Source organism: Camponotus vicinus, unplaced genomic scaffold, assembly GCF_025532165.1.
Source record: "Camponotus vicinus isolate PSW18456_S1 unplaced genomic scaffold, iyCamVici1.0 SCAF_8, whole genome shotgun sequence".
Lineage (NCBI taxonomy): Eukaryota > Metazoa > Arthropoda > Insecta > Hymenoptera > Formicidae > Camponotus > Camponotus vicinus.
Genome location: NW_028141980.1, coordinates 11,443,287 through 11,464,924, shown reverse-complemented (window position 1 = coordinate 11,464,924; position 21,638 = coordinate 11,443,287). Strand labels below are relative to the sequence as shown.

Here is a 21,638-nt window from a genome sequence, read left to right as displayed (position 1 = left end):
GTTGTGCCGCACGAATAACAAGGTGACTGAATGTAAATAGAGCGTTATACGACCGAGCACACTGTAATATTTTGAAAGAACGGTTTGAAAAAACAATTGAGATATTATATATTCGAATTTCACATTAAATTAATAATTATCGTCATAAATATTGGAGTAACACAATAACTTATATTTATATTTTTGATCCTTGTCAAGACATTAATATTGTATTATTACAAAGGAATATTTGACGCACTACAAAGTAAATTTATATGCAAAATATTTTCACTTCTTGAAATTTAAATTTATTAATAATAGAGTTAACGACTTTTATTATTTGATTTATTTATTTCCTCGATTCGTGTATTACGCGATCTTAAGCCGAAGATGATCGGCAATTAAAATCGATGAAAAATTCAAAAATAATATAAATAATATTTAAATTTATATAATTATAAGTATAGTTTAAAAAAATAATTATTACACATAATATGCTTCGATAATTATCGTCTTAGTACGATCGCGACAAACACCACAGATAATGAAATATAATTATTTTTTAAATTTATATCAATTAAAGATTATCAATTTGTGTAATTAATTTTTACGATTTATTTAGGACATTATTTAAAATATCACAAGTATGGTTATATATCAAAATAGATATTTCTCACAATATATTCATTTGAAATAAAAATCGGAGCAAAAAAAATGGTAATTTTTATAAATACAATAATATTCTATAATAAAATCTGTTTTTTATCTACATTTTTCTACAATATTAACGTATCGTGTTAATTATTAACTTCTTCATTGTAAAAAAATTAAAATCTATTTTAACTTGCTATATGTTCGCGAAAAAAAATTTATTTCCTCTTTTAAGAATAAAAGAAATATGAAATTGAATAAATCGGGAATTTTTTCAATAAAATGAAAATGTTATTAATTGTAAAATGAAAATAAACTTAATAATAATTGAAGATGTTCACGATTCCGACCAAATTTCGATTATTTAATTCTAAATTTCGATTTAAAATTATAATTACGTGCTGCTATTTTTAAATTTTTCTCAGTTATCAGTTATATTTATATAATATGCAAAAATATAATACCTAATAATATTCATAAATCTAAATTATAATTATAATATATAAAGTTGTACAATCAAATAGTATAATTTAATGTCTGTTAATTTAGTTTCTCTCAATATAAATCTAAGTCTGCTTTTATAAATCTTAGTCTGCTTTTATTGCAGGTTAATAGTGGTTCTCCTGCAGAAGCTGCTGGACTTAAAGCTGGCGATGCGGTTATTAAAGTCAACACCACTGATACGTATAATTTAAGGCATAAAGACGCGCAGGATGTCATAGTCAAGGCCGGAAATAATTTCGAAATGACTGTTCAAAGGTAAGACGTTAAACATAATAAAGTTCAAGATAAACGAATGATTCAGTATTTAAAAATATTGCCACTTCGTAAAGTTGCTTCAAGCAGCAATAGTCTTTAATCGGCTTTACTGTTAATCAATTGTCAGCAAAAATATTGTCGTGGCATTATTGATTATTATAAAGATAATTATTCACACATGATATGTGCATAATATATAAAATTTCTATTTTTAGAAAATTTCAGATATATTTTCAGAAAATTTGTATTTGCTTCTTCAATTTTTAGATAAATTTATATATTGAATATATTTAGATATTGAAGTATTATGATTTTTTTTTATCAAAAGAATATTTTAATAATCTAAAAGTGCAACAATTTATAATTTGAAGCCTATCAACGTCTTGTAACGTTTTATAAATGAAATAAATTATCATTACAGAGGTGGCAGTACCTGGAAACCGCATGTGACACCCGCAACCGCAAACCTGCCGTCTCCGATACATAATGCCTCCGCAGGTAACATTGCGCCAGTCACAAAGACCTCTTTGACAGCGAAGAAACAAGATGGATCTCACATCGGTAGTGGACACAACTTTAGCCCCAAGCCATTCGTTAGTATTGACTGTTAATCTGCCTTTGCTTTCGCCGATTCTGCAACAAAAACATGAAAGGTAGTTAATTATTTATTTCTCTACATTGTGGGACATAATAATTTTCAGCTGAACGGCACCAGCGACGGTCCAATTAAATCTATCGTGAACAAACAGTACAACAGTCCCGTAGCAATCTACAGCGAGGAAACCATCGCGGAAACGCTGTCTGCTCAAGCGGAAGTTCTCGCTGGAGGTGTCCTTGGGTAAAATCGCGAAACCAAAATAGCAAGAGAGACAGTTGATGAAATTAAAATATCACATAAAATCGTTTTCAAATCAGAAATATACAACCGAAGCTATAGTAAAACTTATAATCATTAGAAAAACTGCAAAATATTAATGAAAGATATAAGAGCAATAAGAAAAGTCTTTAGAGAAAGCTTAAATAACTTTTGTGATATCTTTCAATTAGCTAACTATTAAATTTGCCAATTTGATATAAAAATAATTTATTTATGATGCGAATACATTGCAGGGTAAATTTCAAAAAGAACGAGAAAAATTACAATGCCGAGAACAGTGAGGTTTTCAAAATGGTCCAGGAAGCGGACAAAGAACCAAAGACCCCGGAACCTGGTTAGTATCATTCATCTTATTTTAATGATATATCACAGCAACAGAGAGTTTTTTAAGGAGTTAAGATTAAGGTTTATTAATATATAATTATATATAATTATTCTTACTAGATATTTAAGTCTACATAAATTATACAAAATCACTGAAGAGCGTACATTGTATCATGATTGTTCATATATTTTTAATGTTAATTTTAAAAATTATGATGTCTGTGATGTAATTAAAAATGATCTTTAAATTCTTCGAAATATTAATAATTTTACAATTTCGTAATGTCACATTTTTCTGAAGAAATTATTGCGAATTAAATAATTTATTTGTGTTATGACCATATATATTATCGTAGCTACAACAATTTTTCGATATTTACGATCATTTTAAGTTATAATTTGTACATAAATTTAATCAATTTTTTCATTTAGCATTGCTGAATTAGATGATAACTATATATTATTAGAGCAATGACTTTATGCTATTCAAAATCTATCTAAATTTAAAAAAATTAATACGTTCTTCGGCGATTGATCGGCCGGACCAGAATTGGCTCCAGCCGGGCCATTGCATGCCCATACGATAACTTGTTTGCGAAATAGCGGAGCCAAATATCGTGAGCGGCGTGATAACGCCGTCCTCGCCCGCCCTCGCAGGACTGAGGCCAGTTCAAGCACCGGAAACGAAACCGCAGCCGTCAACGCCGCAGACAAATTTACCACCAGGACAAAACATTTGTGCTGAGTGCGAGAGACTCATTGTGTAAGTTTACATGATTCAGGGCGCGTCTCACAATCAGCATGCTTCTTTTATTTTCAGAAAATAAATATCGGCGAGAGGAAGGTAGTAGTGCCAGTGTCTCCATTGCGTTCTACGAGAATAACCATTTCCGATTTGCGTCCGAATGTATATGTCAAATATCGTGCGGATTTTCAGTTCTCAGATTAGAGAGTTACGCTATCTGCGATTTAACTAAAATTAATATTAGATGCTTTCCATTTACATCAAAACTCAGATAAATCTCACTTCTGTCTTTCTTCAACATTCATGTTAAAGAAAGACAGAAGTGAGATTTATCTGAGTTTTGATGTAAATGGAAAGCACCTATTGGTTCAATTTAATTTATATCTTCCCGGTATTATTCTTAAATTTCAGTATTTTTCTAATAGTATCTTGGAAAACTGTCTTTTAGTCTGAGAATTCAGAAACACGCGCGCATAGATTGGCGGACGTGATTGCCGAAGGGCTTCATCGAATGATCGCTTCCGATCCGATATTTTCTCGGAATTGCCCAGTTGTCATGGCGTTTTTTCTCTACTTCCATGTCATAGTTCCTTCAAGGACAGAATTTTACTCCTCCGTGAGCCATGCGATTGGCGGAAGGGCCACTTCACCGAGGTCACCCACGCCTTTGTTTCATGCTTTGGGCGGAGGTGAAGGTGCACCTGACGATAGCAGGCACCTTATATCGCCGGATGAATCGAGGAATCAGCCATCGCAACAACAAAAGCAGGAATCTTCCGCCGGGTCGGGGTCGACGTCAGGCGGGGTTGTTTGTAACAACTGCGACCGATTGATCGTGTAACTATTTACGAGCAAAACTCTTGCCACCCTTGTGTGCACGAGATGGCCACGGTGGATTTTTCATTTTGACGTCTTTGAAGTGTTACCATTTTTATATTGAAAACGATACGATATGATTATAATTTCGAGAAATTATTAATTTGGTAATGCGAATTTTCATTCATCGAAATATTCAACAATTAGCAATATTAATCAAATTTATTTTACTTCTTAAAATGATAAAATTTTTAAGTTACAGAATTTATCAATCAAACTTATTAATCAAAACTATGAAATATATGACTATTATTTTATCGAATTATTAATAAACTTCAACTAAGGTAAATAGTATATTGTAAAAATTTAAATTAAAGTTGATGAGATATTGATTCGATTGGCATATTTTTTTAGATTAGTCTAAATATATATTGGCATTCTGAAGAATATCAATATATAATATAGAAATTATAAGCAATTTTTTTCATTAAAATTTATAATTTAAGACATATAAGTCTCGTAATTGTTTTCAATTAGAATGGTACGCCTCACAATCGTCAAAAATTTCCAAAACCAACACCGTTTTGAATTGCTCGATTATTGTACGCTGGTATCATCTGAAAAAACTCCGATTCTAAAAAAAGTGTACACTTCGTATTTCTCTCTGGGTTTCTCCCTTTTGTTCTAATAATGAAAATTAGATAAAATTATTGATAAAAATATACAAAAAGTTTCATTATCAGTATATATCTGTCATATACATATGTATGTATTTAATATACATATGTATGTATTTTGTTTTATGTATATAATTCTCGTTTAAATAAAATAGAAAAATAAATGGTATTTAAACGCCCGCTACAAGTATGATTGAAAACAAATTAGAAGAAAAACTATAAGATTAGATTGAAAAAAGTGCACATTTTTCCTTTAATAGATTCGGAGTGCGCCTTTCTCTGCCGTTTCCTTTCGTCAACATCGCTTCTTCAGGAAAAGCGAATACATCGATTGTTATGCATTTTTATCGTTGTTGTGTCAGGACGAATTTCGATCATTTGTGATCATTCAAGCTTACAACTCACAACCTACTGGAAATCATATCTATAAATGAGACGAAAATTTCTCATTCTCTCGTAGCTTGCAGCCCTATCTAAATGTCTCTTTCTCTCTGCACTCTTAATAGCACCTTTTCAACGCATTTACAGCACACTGAATAATCGTAGTAATGTAAAAAATGCTTTCGATGTTGTAAACATTTTTGTGCATTTTTATTTTGTCGTCTTTTTATATATAAGTGAAATATTTTTATAATACTTTTCTGTTCCTTTACATTCGAACAGTGAAAAGCAAGTAATTTTTTTATTCTTAAAACTTAATGATATTTTAGAATCTCTCGATAAGGATATCTAAAACTATATTTAATTTTTTCCATAAATATCATAAAAATTATGTCAAAAATATGTGTTTTTTTGAAAGGCAAAACAATTTCCTAATTTTCAATTACAACAATTTTCTTAATAATTACAAAGGAAGACATTATCAGACACATTACTATTACAACTTTTTACACTACACTAAAATATCTACATACATCTTTTAGAATTAGTTTAGATTAAATAATTAATTCTGAAAGAATTAATTATTCTTATTAATATTACGTTTAAAAATATTCATTTTACTACAAAGATCAATTTTAAACATATTCTTTGTAGCTTTACTCGTTTTATCGTTCTCATTCGTCGAACATAATTTTCATGGAGATCATAATATAGACAGTTATTTTCGGCCTCCTTCGTCGAGGTATCGAGTTTCCTCTATCTTCCTCTCTTTTTAAACTCGAGTGAATAGTAATAAGATACAAAACTCGTGGCACATCCGATTCGCCATTATTTCACCTTTATTGTTGTTATATTGTTATATTGTTATTAAAGAAGATAAAATACCGTAATAAAATAGAAAACGATCGCATTATTAATCTGCTTATTTTTCCTTAGAGGGGTCTTCGTCAGGATCAAGGATAAAAACCTGCACGTAGAATGTTTTAAGTGCTCGACTTGCGGCACATCTTTGAAGAATGTCGGTTATTACAATATCAATAATAAATTATACTGCGACATTCACGCAAAACTCGTCGCTAGGCAAAACGCACCAGCTGGTCTCGTGCCCCTCACTATACCACCGTAAGCAATACAATACACTTACCTAAGTACTGCATACTTGAAAAGTATACACGATACAATTTTATAAGAAATAAAAATATAAAGATAAAATAGGTTTTTTATATAAAAGAAATAAAATATAAATAAAATAAAAAATAAATAAATTTAAATGCCTAAGCAAAAAGACAAACTTTAATAACTAAAAGAAAGAAATAAATAATAAATTATCTTTTGCTTATTTGATAGAGGTGGCAAAGCACCAGCTAGCACTATTAGCGCAGCATTGGCGAGTGCACCTTTATCGCCACCTCTCAGCAATCACGGATCGTCGCCTCAGCCATTCTCGGTAAGTTGCTTCATCATAATTTAATTCTCTTTACGAGGCATGATCACGGGCGAATTTTTTCGCGCAAGCATTTTCTCGCCTGTTTTGGTATGGCTTATGAAACGAGTATTTTGTATTGAGCGTGTGGCTTTGCTACACTCGCGCGTGATTTCACGGCGCTTTTTATAACCACGAGTCGAGCGAAGGTCAAAATTTTTCACGCAATTTTTCACGATTTCTTTTTCAAATTATCTTGAAAAAACAATGGACATGTAATGCAAAAATGTTATGTTCTTAAAATATTTCGAATTCGTTAAAAAATCAATATTATAATTCATCATAATAATCTCTCTCTTATTTTCATCTCTCGCTAAAAAATTTATATTATTTATTTATTATTAAAGTAATTATTATATTTGTGTAAAAAAACATATTTATATATATATATATATATATATATATATATATATTCATATATACATAACATATATATATATATATATATATATATATATATATATATATATATTCTATGATTAATCAAAGGATATGTGTGTGCTAGAATATTTAATATATATATGTCGAATACTTTAAACATTAAAATCGCATTTACTTTTAGCATTCTTACAAATTGATAAAAATAATTAATAGTAATTAATTAAGCTTGAAGTTTTTAATAAAATAATTAATTTCTTATTTTTAATAAGTTAATGAATTAAATAATTTTTAATAAATTTAATTTTACGATAATTGCGTATCTTATTGCGTCGCAATTGATCTATTTTGAACGACGAGAAAACATGTTTATTTTGAGAATTTAACAAGTGTGGTCTTTGCTTGGCACTAATCGCTTTTCCAGACGTGCAATCATACGAGTCCCGATTCCGGATCTCAATATACATGGCGATCGACCTCGAATATGAATGAATGTGTCAGAAACGGCGAATGCAACGGCGAATCAAAAACGTTTACAAGCACAATCACCATCCAAACAGGTGGCACAGAGGTTGGCAACGTGCTTGAAAACTCGATCTATGTATTTACTCTTGCTAAAGCGCCTCTAACATCCTTTCATCATAACTATCTTATATAAGACTACATTCTGTGGCAATCATCAAATAAAACTGATTGATATTTTATTTCAAAATATCAATATTGTCTGCCAACTTTATATAATACAAAATATTGCCTATCATAGCATAAAATTTAGAAACAATAATTGTTCATTCAATTTTTATATCAGACATGCGTAATGAAAAATGTATCGATTCATTTTTTAAATAATTGATATATTAATGTTTATATAAAAATTGTTTACTGAATCAGATGTTGGTTACGAAACCGATTAATTAGTCATCGAAATGTCCTTGCCAACATCAGCTTCCTCGGTGACTACTCTAATTTGATCACCCAGTTATGTTAATCTTTAACTCGCGACCGATTATTTCGATCTTATGACTAATTAGCCTGTCGTAATCGGGAGTGTACTTAGTGATGTTCTTTCATCTCTTTTCACCCTCTCTTCGTCCTATCCTTTTTAATTATTCGTCCCACGTGACATCGATGTATCGTTTTATCGCATTGCAGTCTACCGCCCGTCCTGGCACTTCGCCCGTTGATCCACCCAGCTTACGATTAGTTCAGGTAAAGTCTTAGTACGAGTCCTAGTTCATAACGCTCCCATCAACCTCCTCGAACGTCTTTCAAAATCATCAGTGTCTCGCGACAAGATTCCGTAAAATCAATTGTACGAGACTGTTGTTGCCTTGATGTAATGCGAAATTAATTCGAATTATAATTATTGAAAATCGAATTGAAGATAAACTTTAAAGTGATGCTCTGCTTGTGTGATTGGAAGTTATTAATCTTGAAGCTTTTTCATATCTCGATCACAGTGTATCTTTTTTCCATATCATAAAAGCATGAAAAGTTAAAATTTGTAACTGCTAAAGTGTTCTCTTCTTTTTCTACATGCATGTGCGTATGTGTGTATAATAATGGGGAATATCTCAATTTATTTAAATTTAAATTCCCACACAAACACATAAGTTAATATGTATATTTAAAAAGTAATGAAATTTTATAATAGTTATTAATTTAGAATATATATTTTAATTTGATTTAATTTGTTAAAAATCGAGATAACAAATATATTTTATTTTTAGAAAAATAGTAATTTCTAAAAACTAATAATATATATACGGATATTTTTTTATACAATTTTATGGTTCTAAATAAATAAAAAAATTTAAGGAATACTTTATAGAATTATCATTATATTATGTGGGGGACAATTACTTTTTCTCAAAGACGTTATAATAATTAATAATTAAAATGTATGCAATTGTTTGAATGTGATTTTTCTAAGAAAGGTAATATTTTTAAACATAAGGGGAAAGTATGATGTTTCTTAAGACTTTGTGCGATATAGATCATTGATTAATTATTGCATTTTTATATTAATATTTTGCGGTATCAAGGCACTGAAATCTCGTTTCATTCCGTTATTTGATATTGAAAAACTTTTGCAATCTATTAATATTATATGAATATAACTTTACTTCATTTCTTATCAGAAAAATAAAAAAGGATAATAATTTTGATCCTGATTTAATAAATTATTAAAATGTCACTTTAAAAATATTACGTAATGAAAACATTTCACTTCTCGTATAAAAATTACACCAAAATATATTATAATGAATATATTATATGAATATAATATATTATAATGAATATAATTAAGAAGATACTTGTGATCCATAGGCACCAACGAGCAACAGTCTTATTGGTCCTAAGCCTTTTGGTGGATCGAGTGGTTTTTCATCAAATCTGTCACCGACTCCAACATCAAATACCGGTAGCAGTACTTTACCACGTCCTCAGAGCCAGACTGTGACAGGTAATTAATTTTACCATTAATGTAAAAAGTCCGACAAATTTTAAAAATTTGCAAGGGCTCGAGAGTGATGAAAATTTGTTTATCATATAAAATTGATATTAGATAATATCAAAATCACAACACAACATCTGTGTAAATCTATATATGTACATACATGTAAATCTATTTGGATTACATAACATCACATGCAAACATTTATGCAAGTACAAAAACAGAAATTATAAGCAAATATGATGAAATATCCAAGACATTTAAAAATATCTTTTTAAAGATATTTAAATATTTTTATTAAAGTCCTTAATTCTTGCGATAAATTAAAATCGCATGCAATAATGAGTAGAAAAAAAGACAGCCTTCCTCTATTTCTTTCTTAATACCGTTTTTTATTTGAAAAATTTGCATCGTTTTCATTTGAAAAATTTGAAGGAGTGATCTTGTAATCGGTCCAAATTAATCACGATCTCGTCCCGTGCGTCCTTAGCCTAACTCTGCTTTCGATTCTTGTAAATAGGTCGATACTCTACCCTGCCAAAGCCAAAAAGTTCGCCTTTCAGAGGTACGACGAATAGATTAGAGCCGCCGATTGACCGAGTTTCGAGCTTTGGCTGATACGCCTCCCTTGGCTTACTCCTCACATTTTATATCACTCTTTCTCTTTTGCACGCAGCTCGTATATCAATCGATCGATCAATCGTTGGTTCTTGGTGGTTCGTATCATAATATCTCTTCAACTAGAAAGTAAAAATGGGACGTTCTCTCCTAAATTTAATGGAAAATTCATCGAAAAATTCTTCGGCTCCTTATCGTTCGTCGTTATCTTGACGACGACGGCGAACTCTGAGAGCTATGACAGTTTGTAGCGACCTTCCGAACTTTGATTCCCTTTTATTTTCACATTTTATAAATTTTCATAATGTATTTGGAACATTGTTCTAGAGATAGTTATACTTTAATTATTTTAAATTCACAACATGAAAACAAAAATTTAAATTAGAAAGTTAAAGTATTTAAACTAAAATTAATAATTTAATATTTAATCATAATATTTATAGGCATGATAAGAAAATGCTAAAAACTCTTTTTGTAAACTTTCCATTTTTATACAATATTTATACATATATGATTCTTCTCCTTTCTTTTTAAAACGTTCTTTTCACATTATTGTAAGAGTAAAAAAAATTTATATTATTTTTTTAAGAAAAAGAAAGACATTTTATATTATTAATCTTATCAAAATAATTTTTGTTTTATTATATTTGAGAAAATGTTAAGATCATTAACAATATTTTTTTTATTAGCAGTAACAAATTTGCAAAATAATCAATCGCCACACATTCCTTTATAAGGTTTCGTCGCACATTATCATACCTTTTTTCCCGTGCATAATCTTTCTTTTATCTTTTTTCAGCCGGTCCGTCTTTCAACCCGAAACCTAGACCCTTCTCCCTCACATTCGCATGAATCAATAGCTCTCGATGCCGCCGTCGTCGTCGTCATGCTGGCAACGCAAACACAATCCAGATGATAAAAGTGTCAGGCTGTAAAATACGATTTTGCTGCTCACAATTTTTCTTTTAAATCTTACGGAAAGTTTTTAATGTTTCTTAATAATTAGGAATGAGGAAGAAAAGAATTTTCTTTAGCTATTTAATATGTATTGATTAGTTTGTCGTAATGTTGCAATGAATGCTCTTCTATATACTCGAAATTATTTTCGTTTTATCTTTTCTGAAACACGACAAAGGAAATTGTGAATCAGCACATATACTTGATGATATTTTTAAAATAGCTATTGTAAAAATATCATTAAACTTGATGACAATTCATAATGTCTTCAATTCAGAGTATTGGATGAATAACTATTGATGCGAAATAAAGTACACATTCTTCGTTAAACAAGTGTACGTCTTTGATATTTTTATTGTGTCATTAATTCTTCAATACTCGGTCACGCGAATTGATACTTAATAACGTTTTTCTTCTTCGCCTCACATCGATGCTCTTAAAATGCATTCAAAAAATACCGATGCTAATACGCATTATCTTCGCGGAATCATTTTGCTACTTGTGATTGATTTAAAATTGGTATTTAACACTCGCAGGCTCGCAGCTTTCATGCTGCTCTATTTTCAAGTGTCAAGTGACTATCAAGAAATTACAATTACTGATTTCGACACTAATGACTGAAAACTCTTAAAGATTTTTTCGAAGATTGAATTTTATAATGTCTTATCTTATAATATCTCTTATAATATCGCTTCTTTTTTTTAATTTAGTATCGAGCTGTGCTCGTGGTTTCCTTCCACCGAAAATAGCCAGATTAAAATGAAATTTTTTACAATATATAAACATGTAATTTATATATATATATATATATATATATATATATATAATATATATATATATATATAAAACATGTATAATAAATATGTTTAATATATATATAAATATAAACAAGTATTTTTATTTATGTATATATTACTGAGTATTATTATTTGAAAATTATTTGGCAAGTTAAATCATATTTGCATATTCTTTAAAATACACAATTTCACAGATTTGGCAGAAAAGTCGAAGAGACCACGGGCGCGCACGATTTCGTGCTTTTTACTCACGGCAGATTTCTTTGTTTTTTTTTTGTTTTGTTTGTTCTATCTAACGTGCCACGATGAATCTAATCCGTTACTTATCCTCACGAACGCATGTACCATGCACTTTTTGTGTCGTGTACATTTGTTTTTACTCACCTACATTTCCGAATTAATCCTCCATCTCTGTCGTCCATATTCCCCCCTATTTGCTACTTCAGAAATTCCCAGTGAAACTTACGAAAGATCCTGCTATTACGAGATCGCGGATAGTACGAAAGACCAGTTCTCTCGTTCCAGTTCTGTAAAATCCCGTCGGAATCTTATTTGGCCACCCCCAAAATCTATCGAAGATATTACATATCCTACCGCTAGTCCCCTCTATATCAATCCAAATTCCGTCCTCGACAGAAAGTGCCATCAGACGATCAAGGAAAAACGTGCTAGCATTGAGGCTTGCGAGCGAGCTTTGAACTGTAGAACGGAAAGATATCGAAATAAAAGCTTGGATCGAGAGATTGAAAGAGCGTCGATAGAATACGGTCATCGATACGAAACTGACGCGATGGATCGAGTGAGTTGTCCTAAACAACCAATATATCAACGTGTCGAATTGGTGGATACCAGCAGAAGCTCTCGAGCGGATGTGACGACGTCGAGACCAAGTTCGACCGATAGTGTCCGGAGATCGTTGACGCCTACCAGAATCGTCCAACCGATTCCTAAACCGTGGACTGCGACCGTCAGCGGCGGTGGCACCAATCTCTACCAGCAAAGTTATATAGCACAGCGGGAACAATCTGCAGGACAGGTTTGCAAAAAGTTTATGCAACGAGAAATCTGTCATCAAGAATCTATATCAGGCGGCAGGGAACATCGAGAAGAACAGCGAGCATATAGAGCGGAAATTTGTCGACGGGAACAAATAATATGCCCGAAACCACCCTTGCCAATACCTAAGCAGGAACCAACGGAAATAGTAAAGGAAGTCGATACCGAGGTTACCGATCTGAGAGATGAAACAGATGATGCAGAAATTTCGAAAGGAATTCAGGGCGAACACGACTTCATCACCGAAACAGCTGAAGAGACAGTGGACGGTATGCACGTGAAACAGTCGGCGACTTTCGAAAAAACCATGGAAAGAGTATCTTCACCGAAGAGATCTAATACGCCGACAGAAGAAGTGGATAATGCGACAGAGTCACAATGTTTCGCAAGAAGAACCGAGACGCATATTAATCGAGAGGTGGAGAACGCGGAAGAGCGAACTATTGAAGAATCCGCCGAAATGATTACATCAACCATCGACGCTCAACAGATGTTGGAGAAAGCTAAGCAAGAAGAAGAAGAGAGGAGAAAAGAAGAGGAAGAAGAAGAACGAAGAAAGGAAGAGGAAGAAAAAAAAAAGCGTGAGGAGGAAGAGCGAAGACGAGAGGAAAAGGAGAGAAAAAAACAAGAAGAAGAAGAAAAGGCTAAAAAGCATGTGACTTTCAATGAAGAAGATGTAGAGGTCGAGGAAGTGCGAGAACAACCGCTGGGCAGAACTGTCGTACGAGAGGAACGAATTACAGAATCGGAAGGGTCCACTCCGGGACGTAACAAGATCACGAAAGAAACATACGAAGAGATTACCGAGGAAGTATTGGTCGAGGAACGTATAAGAAGAAAAAAACCCATAGAAGATGAGCGTAGAAAAAGTTTGCGGGAACAAGTGGAAGTACATCAGAGTCTTCGAGACCAACAAGCGCCGGAGAGACGGAATATCGTTGCAAGGTACAGTCAGCAGCCTCAGGAGACCATGGAGACATGCAAGAAAAAGGTGCAATTCTTGAAGGAAACGGAAACAGGACCGAAACCTTTACCAGACACATCTGTGAAAAATTCCACGCCGAAAGAATGGAAATCTGAAATGGTAAACGCTCTGACAACGGCGCCTGATCGATCTTACACACCGTTGAACGCCACTTCTAGTGTAAAGGAGCTCTATACCGAGGAAACTATTTATCTAGATCATAGATGTCGACCTAAACCACCGCCTAAAAAAGAGATTCGATCAATCTCGCCATTTCAGCAAGCATTGACAATAGCACCCGAACGATCTTATACTCCTTTGAGTCGCGAAATCGGGCCGGAAGATCAGCAGATCGCCAATAGATCGCAGACTCCGAGTCTTCAAGTTCAAAATGGCGATTATTGCCCGCCGTTGGATATTCTGTATGGCAAAGCAAGCATAACGAAGGAATCTTACGCACGAGAACAGGTGTGTATCAAGAAAAAAGTTAAAGAATCCGGACCACGACCTTTGCCTATTCCGCCGCCCGATCATCGTCTAAGAGATTCTTCGGCTTCGCCTGCTACGAGATCTCGATCGGGAACACCAAAATCGTTAACAGCTGGTCTGAAGAAACCGGATGCTATACCGGTCTATCAGCGAAATCTAGTAGGAATGAAGAAGGAACCGGTGGAAGCTCAGCCGTTCGTTCCTAGCAGAACACCTACTCCGACGCCTGGCAGATCTAAATCACCCGCTCAAGGACCGCCCCCGCCGCCGGCTTGTTATGTGAAAGCTCAAGCTCCAAGAATCCGAGAGGATCCACCGCCGTCGAAACGTGGATCTGTTCATTTTCCATCGCGCAAGACCATCTCTTATCACGTGGAGGAAGATACCGACAGCGGGCACAGGAAGCAAGAATACTCCGCTTCGAGGACCGTTAATTACGATGAGAAGGAAACAAGCAGTCTTGATGCAGGTCCGACAGACGCACTCTACGCTCAGTTCCAAGAAACACGGTGTATGACAAGCGACGAAACCAGCGAGCAACAAAGCACCGCAACTCATGTAAAAAGAGCGCTTCAGGTAGTCGAGGATTACGAGAAGTGCGAGCGAAAAGACGTGTTGCCATCGGTATCGCAGAGTACGAAACCAAGTACTTGTGCCATCAGCAAAGTGAGTCACACAAAACCGACCTTGATATGCCCTATGATATCACAAACCGATTCTGTGTCGAATAGACAACCGACATACAGCAGTTCGACAGAAGTACGTCACGTACAGTATGAGACTCCTTCCTCGAAATCTTGTGCAAAGACTGGGATGACTGTTCTACCTTGCAAAGCGCATTCGGATCGTGGTACTAAGGCTGGCGTTGTCGTAGTGCCCTGCGAAGGTTCTCAAATCACTTGTCCTAAATCCGGTGTTTACGTGACGCCTACGAAAGATCGATCGGGAGTGTGTGTGTCGCCTTGTTTCGGTATGCAATCCGGCACCTGCGGTCAACCTTCGGGCACCTGCGGTCGCGAATCAGGCTGCGATTTTAATATTTCCGGTTGTCCTGATTCGAATATCTGTGTGACTCCTTGCACCGACGGTTCTGTCTGCGTGGCACCTTGCAAGAAGCCTGGTCCGAATCAGTCGAGGACGAATCTCCCCTTTCCTCAAATCCCGCTTCCTTACGACGAAACTCCCGCGCCGGCTCCTCAATATTCTGCTCCGAGCTTCAAGCCTCGTACTAACCTGAGTGGTCAACTTGCGCGATTGACCGCCAAGAACGGCCAACAAAATGTGCCGGTAATACAGCTTTATAAGCCGATCGAGCCCCCAGTGCAAAATCAGCTCCCTCAGGCTCGAAATTATAACGAGAGCACTTACTGCCACACGCAAAGCTACCGTGAGACTCACTGCGAATCCGGCAATCACTGTCAAAATAACCGGAATCACTACCAAGACCAGATCCATTGTGATCCTCTTAGTAAGACCCAGAATTTAGTAGACCCACCAAATTTGTCGTCCCATCCGGATCTAGGTACCGGAGTCGGCGGCCTTGGCGGCGCGAGCTCCAAGAGCGGATCATTCGCCGGTAGCAGCGCGCCCAAACGCGGACGTGGCATTCTGAATCAGGCTGTCGGAGCAGGATCGCGTATACCACTGTGCGCTCACTGCAGTTCATACGTCAGGTACTTGGGACTATGATCGTCCAGATCGATGATTATGATGCCTGCTATTTTCGTTGTTGTTCTTCACTGGACGTATTGATTCTGTTTTGCTTCCAATACTTTTTCCCTTCATTCATATTTGTCTCCGCATTGATATGCGTTTGTGCGTGTGTTTGTACTTCTTCCTACTTTTCTAGATGCTGCTTTTGTTGTTGCCGGAGAACCTTTTTGTAACAATTTTAAATTGACCGGAGAATTTATTTGAAATATGAATATGCCCACATATTTTTTTAGCACTGCCGTTAATATGTTGAAATTAGTGTTTCATAGATTTATGTAGATTTCTAAGTGCTGAATTATATTTAATTGTGGATCACTTTGAATGATGTAATTAAAAAATTCGTTAAATATAACAAAATATAATTACAGAAAATTTGTTGAATGCAATATTCCCTCAAAACTTTTTTTCTGATTTAATTTTATAAAGCAGAATTTTAGATTTTCAGATATATTGTAAACTCTGTGATTTAAATTCATTATAATAATTACGAAATCATTTCAATAATTTATATATATATATATATAAATTATTGAAATGATTTCGTAATTATTATAATTACTTTCTTGTATAAACTTATATATATATATAAGTTTATACAAGAAAGTAATTTTTTGTCACATTTAAAACGCTTATATATATATATATATAAGTTTATGCAAGAAAATAATTTTTTGTCACATTTAAAACGCTTGAAAATTTACATTTTTGCTTATCCGAGTGATATACGAGAGTTTATTGTTTGTACTATAATGAGCTAACTGCAATTTGATTAACAATCGATTTCCGTTGCACGTTGTTGATAGCTAACGAAGATAATACTAATCACAAGTCAAGTAATCACAACGGCATCACCTTAAAGTCAGTGTGCTGTAAAGGCAACAAAGATTGCATAAGGTTCGTATAAAAAGCCTACTTTACGCGCAAATTAACATTAACACTGATATTTTGAAAAATACAATATAACCTTTACTCAGTTGTTATTGTAAAATATTAGCGTTATAAGATAATATTAGCTGGTTATGCTTTGCTCGTAATTAATTGTAAGAAAATGATATTTATATAATATTTTCTTATGATAATTATAAAATTCAATTTTAATTTAATTTTGCATAAATTAATTAATTTTATATTAATTACTGTATTAATTATCATGTAATCATAGAGGACCCTTCATAACTGCTTTGGGTCAAATCTGGTGCCCTGACCACTTTGTCTGCGTTAACGCTCAATGTCGTCGTCCTCTTCAAGACATCGGCTTTGTCGAGGAAAAAGGACAACTTTACTGCGAATATTGTTTCGAGAAATTTATCGCGCCCACGTGCAACAAATGCAACAACAAGATCAAGGGGGTAAGTATATCGTAACTTTATTATCAATAATGCACGATCGTGCAACTATGATTCATTAATGAGTTCTGCATTTAATGTTTAGGATTGTTTGAACGCAATTGGAAAGCACTTCCATCCTGAATGCTTCAGTTGCACTTATTGCGGCAAGCTTTTTGGCAACAATCCATTCTTTTTGGAAGAAGGATTGCCTTATTGCGAAGCTGGTTAGTATTTTTAATTATTAATTAATCGTAAGAAAGATAATTATCCAATATAAATTAATTATGTATCTCTCTTGTCATAAATAGTATGATCATTATTATTAATACATAAAAAAATAATTTATTTTAAAGTTTTTTATCAGAATAATTATGAGTTAATAAGTTCATGATAAATTCGATATATTTTTTAAATTTTTTCGTAATTTTTATTTACTGCATTGTTTAATTAAACATGAAAATTAAAAATATTAAAAGAGCATTAATTAATCATTTTTCTATATCATAGATTGGAATGAATTGTTTACCACGAAATGCTTCGCATGTGGATTCCCGGTCGAAGCTGGCGATCGTTGGGTAGAGGCCCTAAACAATAATTACCACAGCCAGTGCTTCAATTGCACGGTATGGAATAATTTAGAAACTTCATCTATCAAGATTTTTATTATTTTTTATTTTATTCTATTTCATTTTTGAAAATTTTGTTAACTTTCTAATGCATCGAGAACTACGGTGCAAAAAAGCAGTAAATAATTTTTTTACGATTTTTATATTATCATTTTATTATCATTTTAACATATTTTTAATGTATATTAAATGTATATATTTTTATTAATTTACTAGATGTGTAAGAAGAATCTTGAGGGTCAAAGCTTTTATGCGAAAGGCGGTCGCCCGTTCTGCAAAAATCACGCGCGTTAAGATTGCAAGCTCTCGACCATCGCAAATGATCGATGGGATGATGAGAGAAGAACAGGAAAAGCAAAATAATGAAGAGGAAATCTAACAAAAATAAGAAGTGTACTCTGTTAACGCACAAATTATTTTATCGTGATTACTTTCCTTTTTTGTGTCTTGACCGAAATCATTTCACTAACCCTTTGTGAGATCCGCGAGGAAAAGTTACGAAAATACAGGATCAATTAGGGTGATATTGACAAAAAAAATTTTATCGTTAAATCTGATAATTAATTGTAATATTGTTAGACGTGATAATTATTTATAAGGATAGATATCGCATAAATGATATTTACATCATTCAGAAAGATAAGCATAATGAAGATAAATATCTTTAAAAAAGTAGCGAATATATTATTAATATGAAATAATATCATAATGTTATTTTTTCCAGTATCACTAATCACCCTGATTAATTCTACAAACAATTAATTCTGCACACATTTTCACGAGATACTATAATTGCCTCGCGTCGTCCGGCTACAAGAAAATTAATAATTAATATTTATTATCTAGGTTAATTAGGAATGCGACGCAGGAGACCAATAATCATTTTAATCCTAAAAGAGACCAAGGAGACACAATTTCTGTTTCCAACTTATGAAGTTTATTAATTTATTTTTTTTTATTTATAAGCACACAACACACATGCACACAACATACATTCACATAAGACGGTATTTCTTTTAATCAAATATTCCTTGAAAGACATTCGTCGTTATGTATAATTCTATAGATATCTATTTTACGCTAAAAATTCATTCGCGCTTTGTAAAATTAACGATCTTGTGTCTATAAAGATGTGTCTGGTTTTCATTTATGATTTTATTTAAGACTATCGATATTTTGAATTGTATCACGAGATCGATGTCGATCGCGAGTGAGCGGCGCAATTAATTACATTTGATGACATATCCTTGCACTTTGCGGTTCTTGTTTAATAACAGAAGATCTAAACGATCCTTGCAAAGCTAGTAAAATACCTCGTAAAGTCATTCGTGGTAGGAAACAACACATAACGGATGCACCGCCAGTAAAGTCGTCGTTTGTTGATCAGAGATCACGCAAAGGTCACTCGAGCAATTAGTATTACGTGAGCTATCGCATAATTTTGTACTTCCAAGGTACATCGAGATGCAGTAAGCGCTAGCAAATGTCTCGGATGGTATTCCATTCCTCGATGATCTATGTTGGCGATGCTCCGTGACGAGAGAAACAAAGAGAATGTGAATCGAAAGAGAACAAATGAATGATTCGAAAATTAGATTGAAAGGAAAGTATGAATGATGAATAAATGCATGTAAAAAGAGAAAAATAATCACATAATTTCCAACTAATCAAAATTGCGTATGATTACAAATATATTAGATTTGTATTGAAATATAGGTAACTTTGATAGTTAGCGATAGTAATCAAAACAAATTCAAATAATTTCACTTCAATGATACGTTCGCGTTTGCTATTTCTTTTATGAGAGATGTAATTCTTTTACACACAATTAAAGTTTACTATCACTATTTTCAAAATAGTTGTCATTAAATTATATTTTAAATTTGTTTTAATTTGATAATAATAAATATATACTTAATTTATTATTATTAAATATTTACTTATAAATAATATTAATTGATATTATATATATATATATATATATATATATATATATATATGGTATAAATTAATATTATTATATTATAAATAATATTATAATTAAATACCATAAAATATTATTTTTTTAATAGAATAAAAGGATTAATCTCCAATGTATTCTTCAAAATTATTATTAATGAATGGAAAATGTTATAATGGAAAATCAAAAATCCTCTCAACAAATTAAAAAAAATTATGTTTAAAAATGTGCTAGTCAAATGCTTAAAATTTTGTTCTTAAAATCATGTTATAAATATGTTTTGAATAATTTATTAATAGCGTTAAATTGTTCATAATTCATAGGCGAAAAAAATGTACATTAAAAAAAGTAACATATAATACCTATTAATTTATGAGAGTTAGCCCATATTATGCATGTAGATTGTTAAAGAGTATTTTCACCGAAGATATTTAATAGCTTTACTAAATCGACGACGAGCAGATATATATTCTCAGTGCATGCAAACTTTATCATAAGTCATCCGCCGTACCCTGGAATCGGTCGATTAAAGCCGAGACTGATAACAGGTTCAACATGCATTCGGGCTTTCATTTAATCAGACGATCGATTTGTCAGTTGAAAAAACGAAAGGCTGAAATTCGCACGGTAGGAACGACCTGCCGTGCATTTCATTGACTCTCTTATTAATTTCTAACTACTGATTTGCGATATCGATCTTTTATAAAAAAAAATTCTTTAAAACTATGATTAAAACTCTTAAATATAAATTCACATCTATAAATTTTTGAAAGTGTACGTCTTTTCAATTTCTGAAATGTTTAAGAAGAGAAAAATAGTTTCTTAATATTTCTGAAAATAAGTTTTTTAAACTTCGAAGATTTTACATCTAGGATTTTACATCTAAGTTTACGATTTCTTCTTGAAAACAATAATAATTGAATTCTTAGGTCTAATTTAATACTGTAATCAATTGTCTATTATCTCTAACCAGAGAAGAAGACGTTTTTCGCTTTAATTAACTTTTTTCAGAATATGAGAATGCGCGAAGGCGATATGTCGTTGCTTCATTTTATGAAATTAAAAATTCAAACAAGATGATTACCATATTATATTTCTTAAAGGTTACCGATTTTTTGTGTCATCTGCGCGAGCTTCTGATATTATGTAGTAATAGTTTCTGCGAATGAGAATGAACAAGAAAGAGAGAGAAAGGAAAAGCATTGAGCGACAGATTTTGACAGAACTCATCTACTTGTAATATATAGTATAATCTTATAATTATATAGCGCATAAATGTGTTTTGAGCTGTGTTCGCGATAATTTTGCAAAAGAAAAGAAAATACATTGTACAGGGGGATTTGATTTTCCCTGCAACTTTGCGAGTAATATTCAACGATCAATCGACTATCGCCGATCACTGACAAAAGTAACGGCGAGAACTAATTTCAACGTTCTGATACTCGGTCAACTATCAACCGAGCATCGCACAAGCCTCTGTATGCGTGTTATGTGTTGCTTATAAAATAAAATAAAGTGTATTCATTCAAATTTATTCTTTCTCTTCCCCATCCTGTTAACATTGAAATATTTAGAAATCAACTAATATTAATTATTAAATAT

The 21,638-nt window shown here is 32.7% G+C and overlaps 1 protein-coding gene and 1 long non-coding RNA gene across 9 annotated transcripts in view; one reads left to right on the top strand and one right to left on the bottom strand.

The window, feature by feature from the left end:
• LOC145975596 (PDZ and LIM domain protein Zasp) overlaps positions 1-21,566 on the top strand; it is a 38,485-nt gene extending 16,919 nt beyond the window's left edge. Inside the window, exons 2-17 of one of the 7 annotated variants that reach the window (XM_083106192.1) lie at positions 1,238-1,389; positions 1,811-1,982; positions 2,091-2,227; positions 2,500-2,600; positions 3,923-4,172; positions 6,146-6,331; positions 6,557-6,656; positions 7,495-7,671; positions 8,223-8,279; positions 9,402-9,537; positions 10,049-10,093; positions 15,932-16,082; positions 17,285-17,471; positions 17,554-17,674; positions 17,958-18,073; positions 18,293-21,566. In XM_083106192.1, the coding sequence (XP_082962318.1) occupies positions 1,238-1,389; positions 1,811-1,982; positions 2,091-2,227; positions 2,500-2,600; positions 3,923-4,172; positions 6,146-6,331; positions 6,557-6,656; positions 7,495-7,671; positions 8,223-8,279; positions 9,402-9,537; positions 10,049-10,093; positions 15,932-16,082; positions 17,285-17,471; positions 17,554-17,674; positions 17,958-18,073; positions 18,293-18,370 (2,166 nt within the window). In that variant the 3' untranslated portion in view covers positions 18,371-21,566. Of the gene's footprint in view, positions 1-1,237; positions 1,390-1,810; positions 1,983-2,090; positions 2,228-2,499; positions 2,601-3,193; positions 3,354-3,922; positions 4,173-6,145; positions 6,332-6,556; positions 6,657-7,494; positions 7,672-8,222; positions 8,280-9,401; positions 9,538-10,048; positions 10,094-12,346; positions 16,083-17,284; positions 17,472-17,553; positions 17,675-17,957; positions 18,074-18,292 lie in introns of all 7 variants that reach the window. The other 6 variants (XM_083106188.1, XM_083106187.1, XM_083106189.1 and 3 more) reach the window with 6 other exon arrangements.
• The window catches only part of LOC145975603 (uncharacterized), a 32,153-nt gene continuing 11,356 nt past the window's right edge, over positions 842-21,638 (bottom strand). For both annotated transcript variants that reach the window (XR_014440016.1, XR_014440017.1), the window contains one exon: positions 842-2,022. This is a non-coding gene — a long non-coding RNA (uncharacterized LOC145975603). The remainder of the gene's footprint in view (positions 2,023-21,638) is intronic.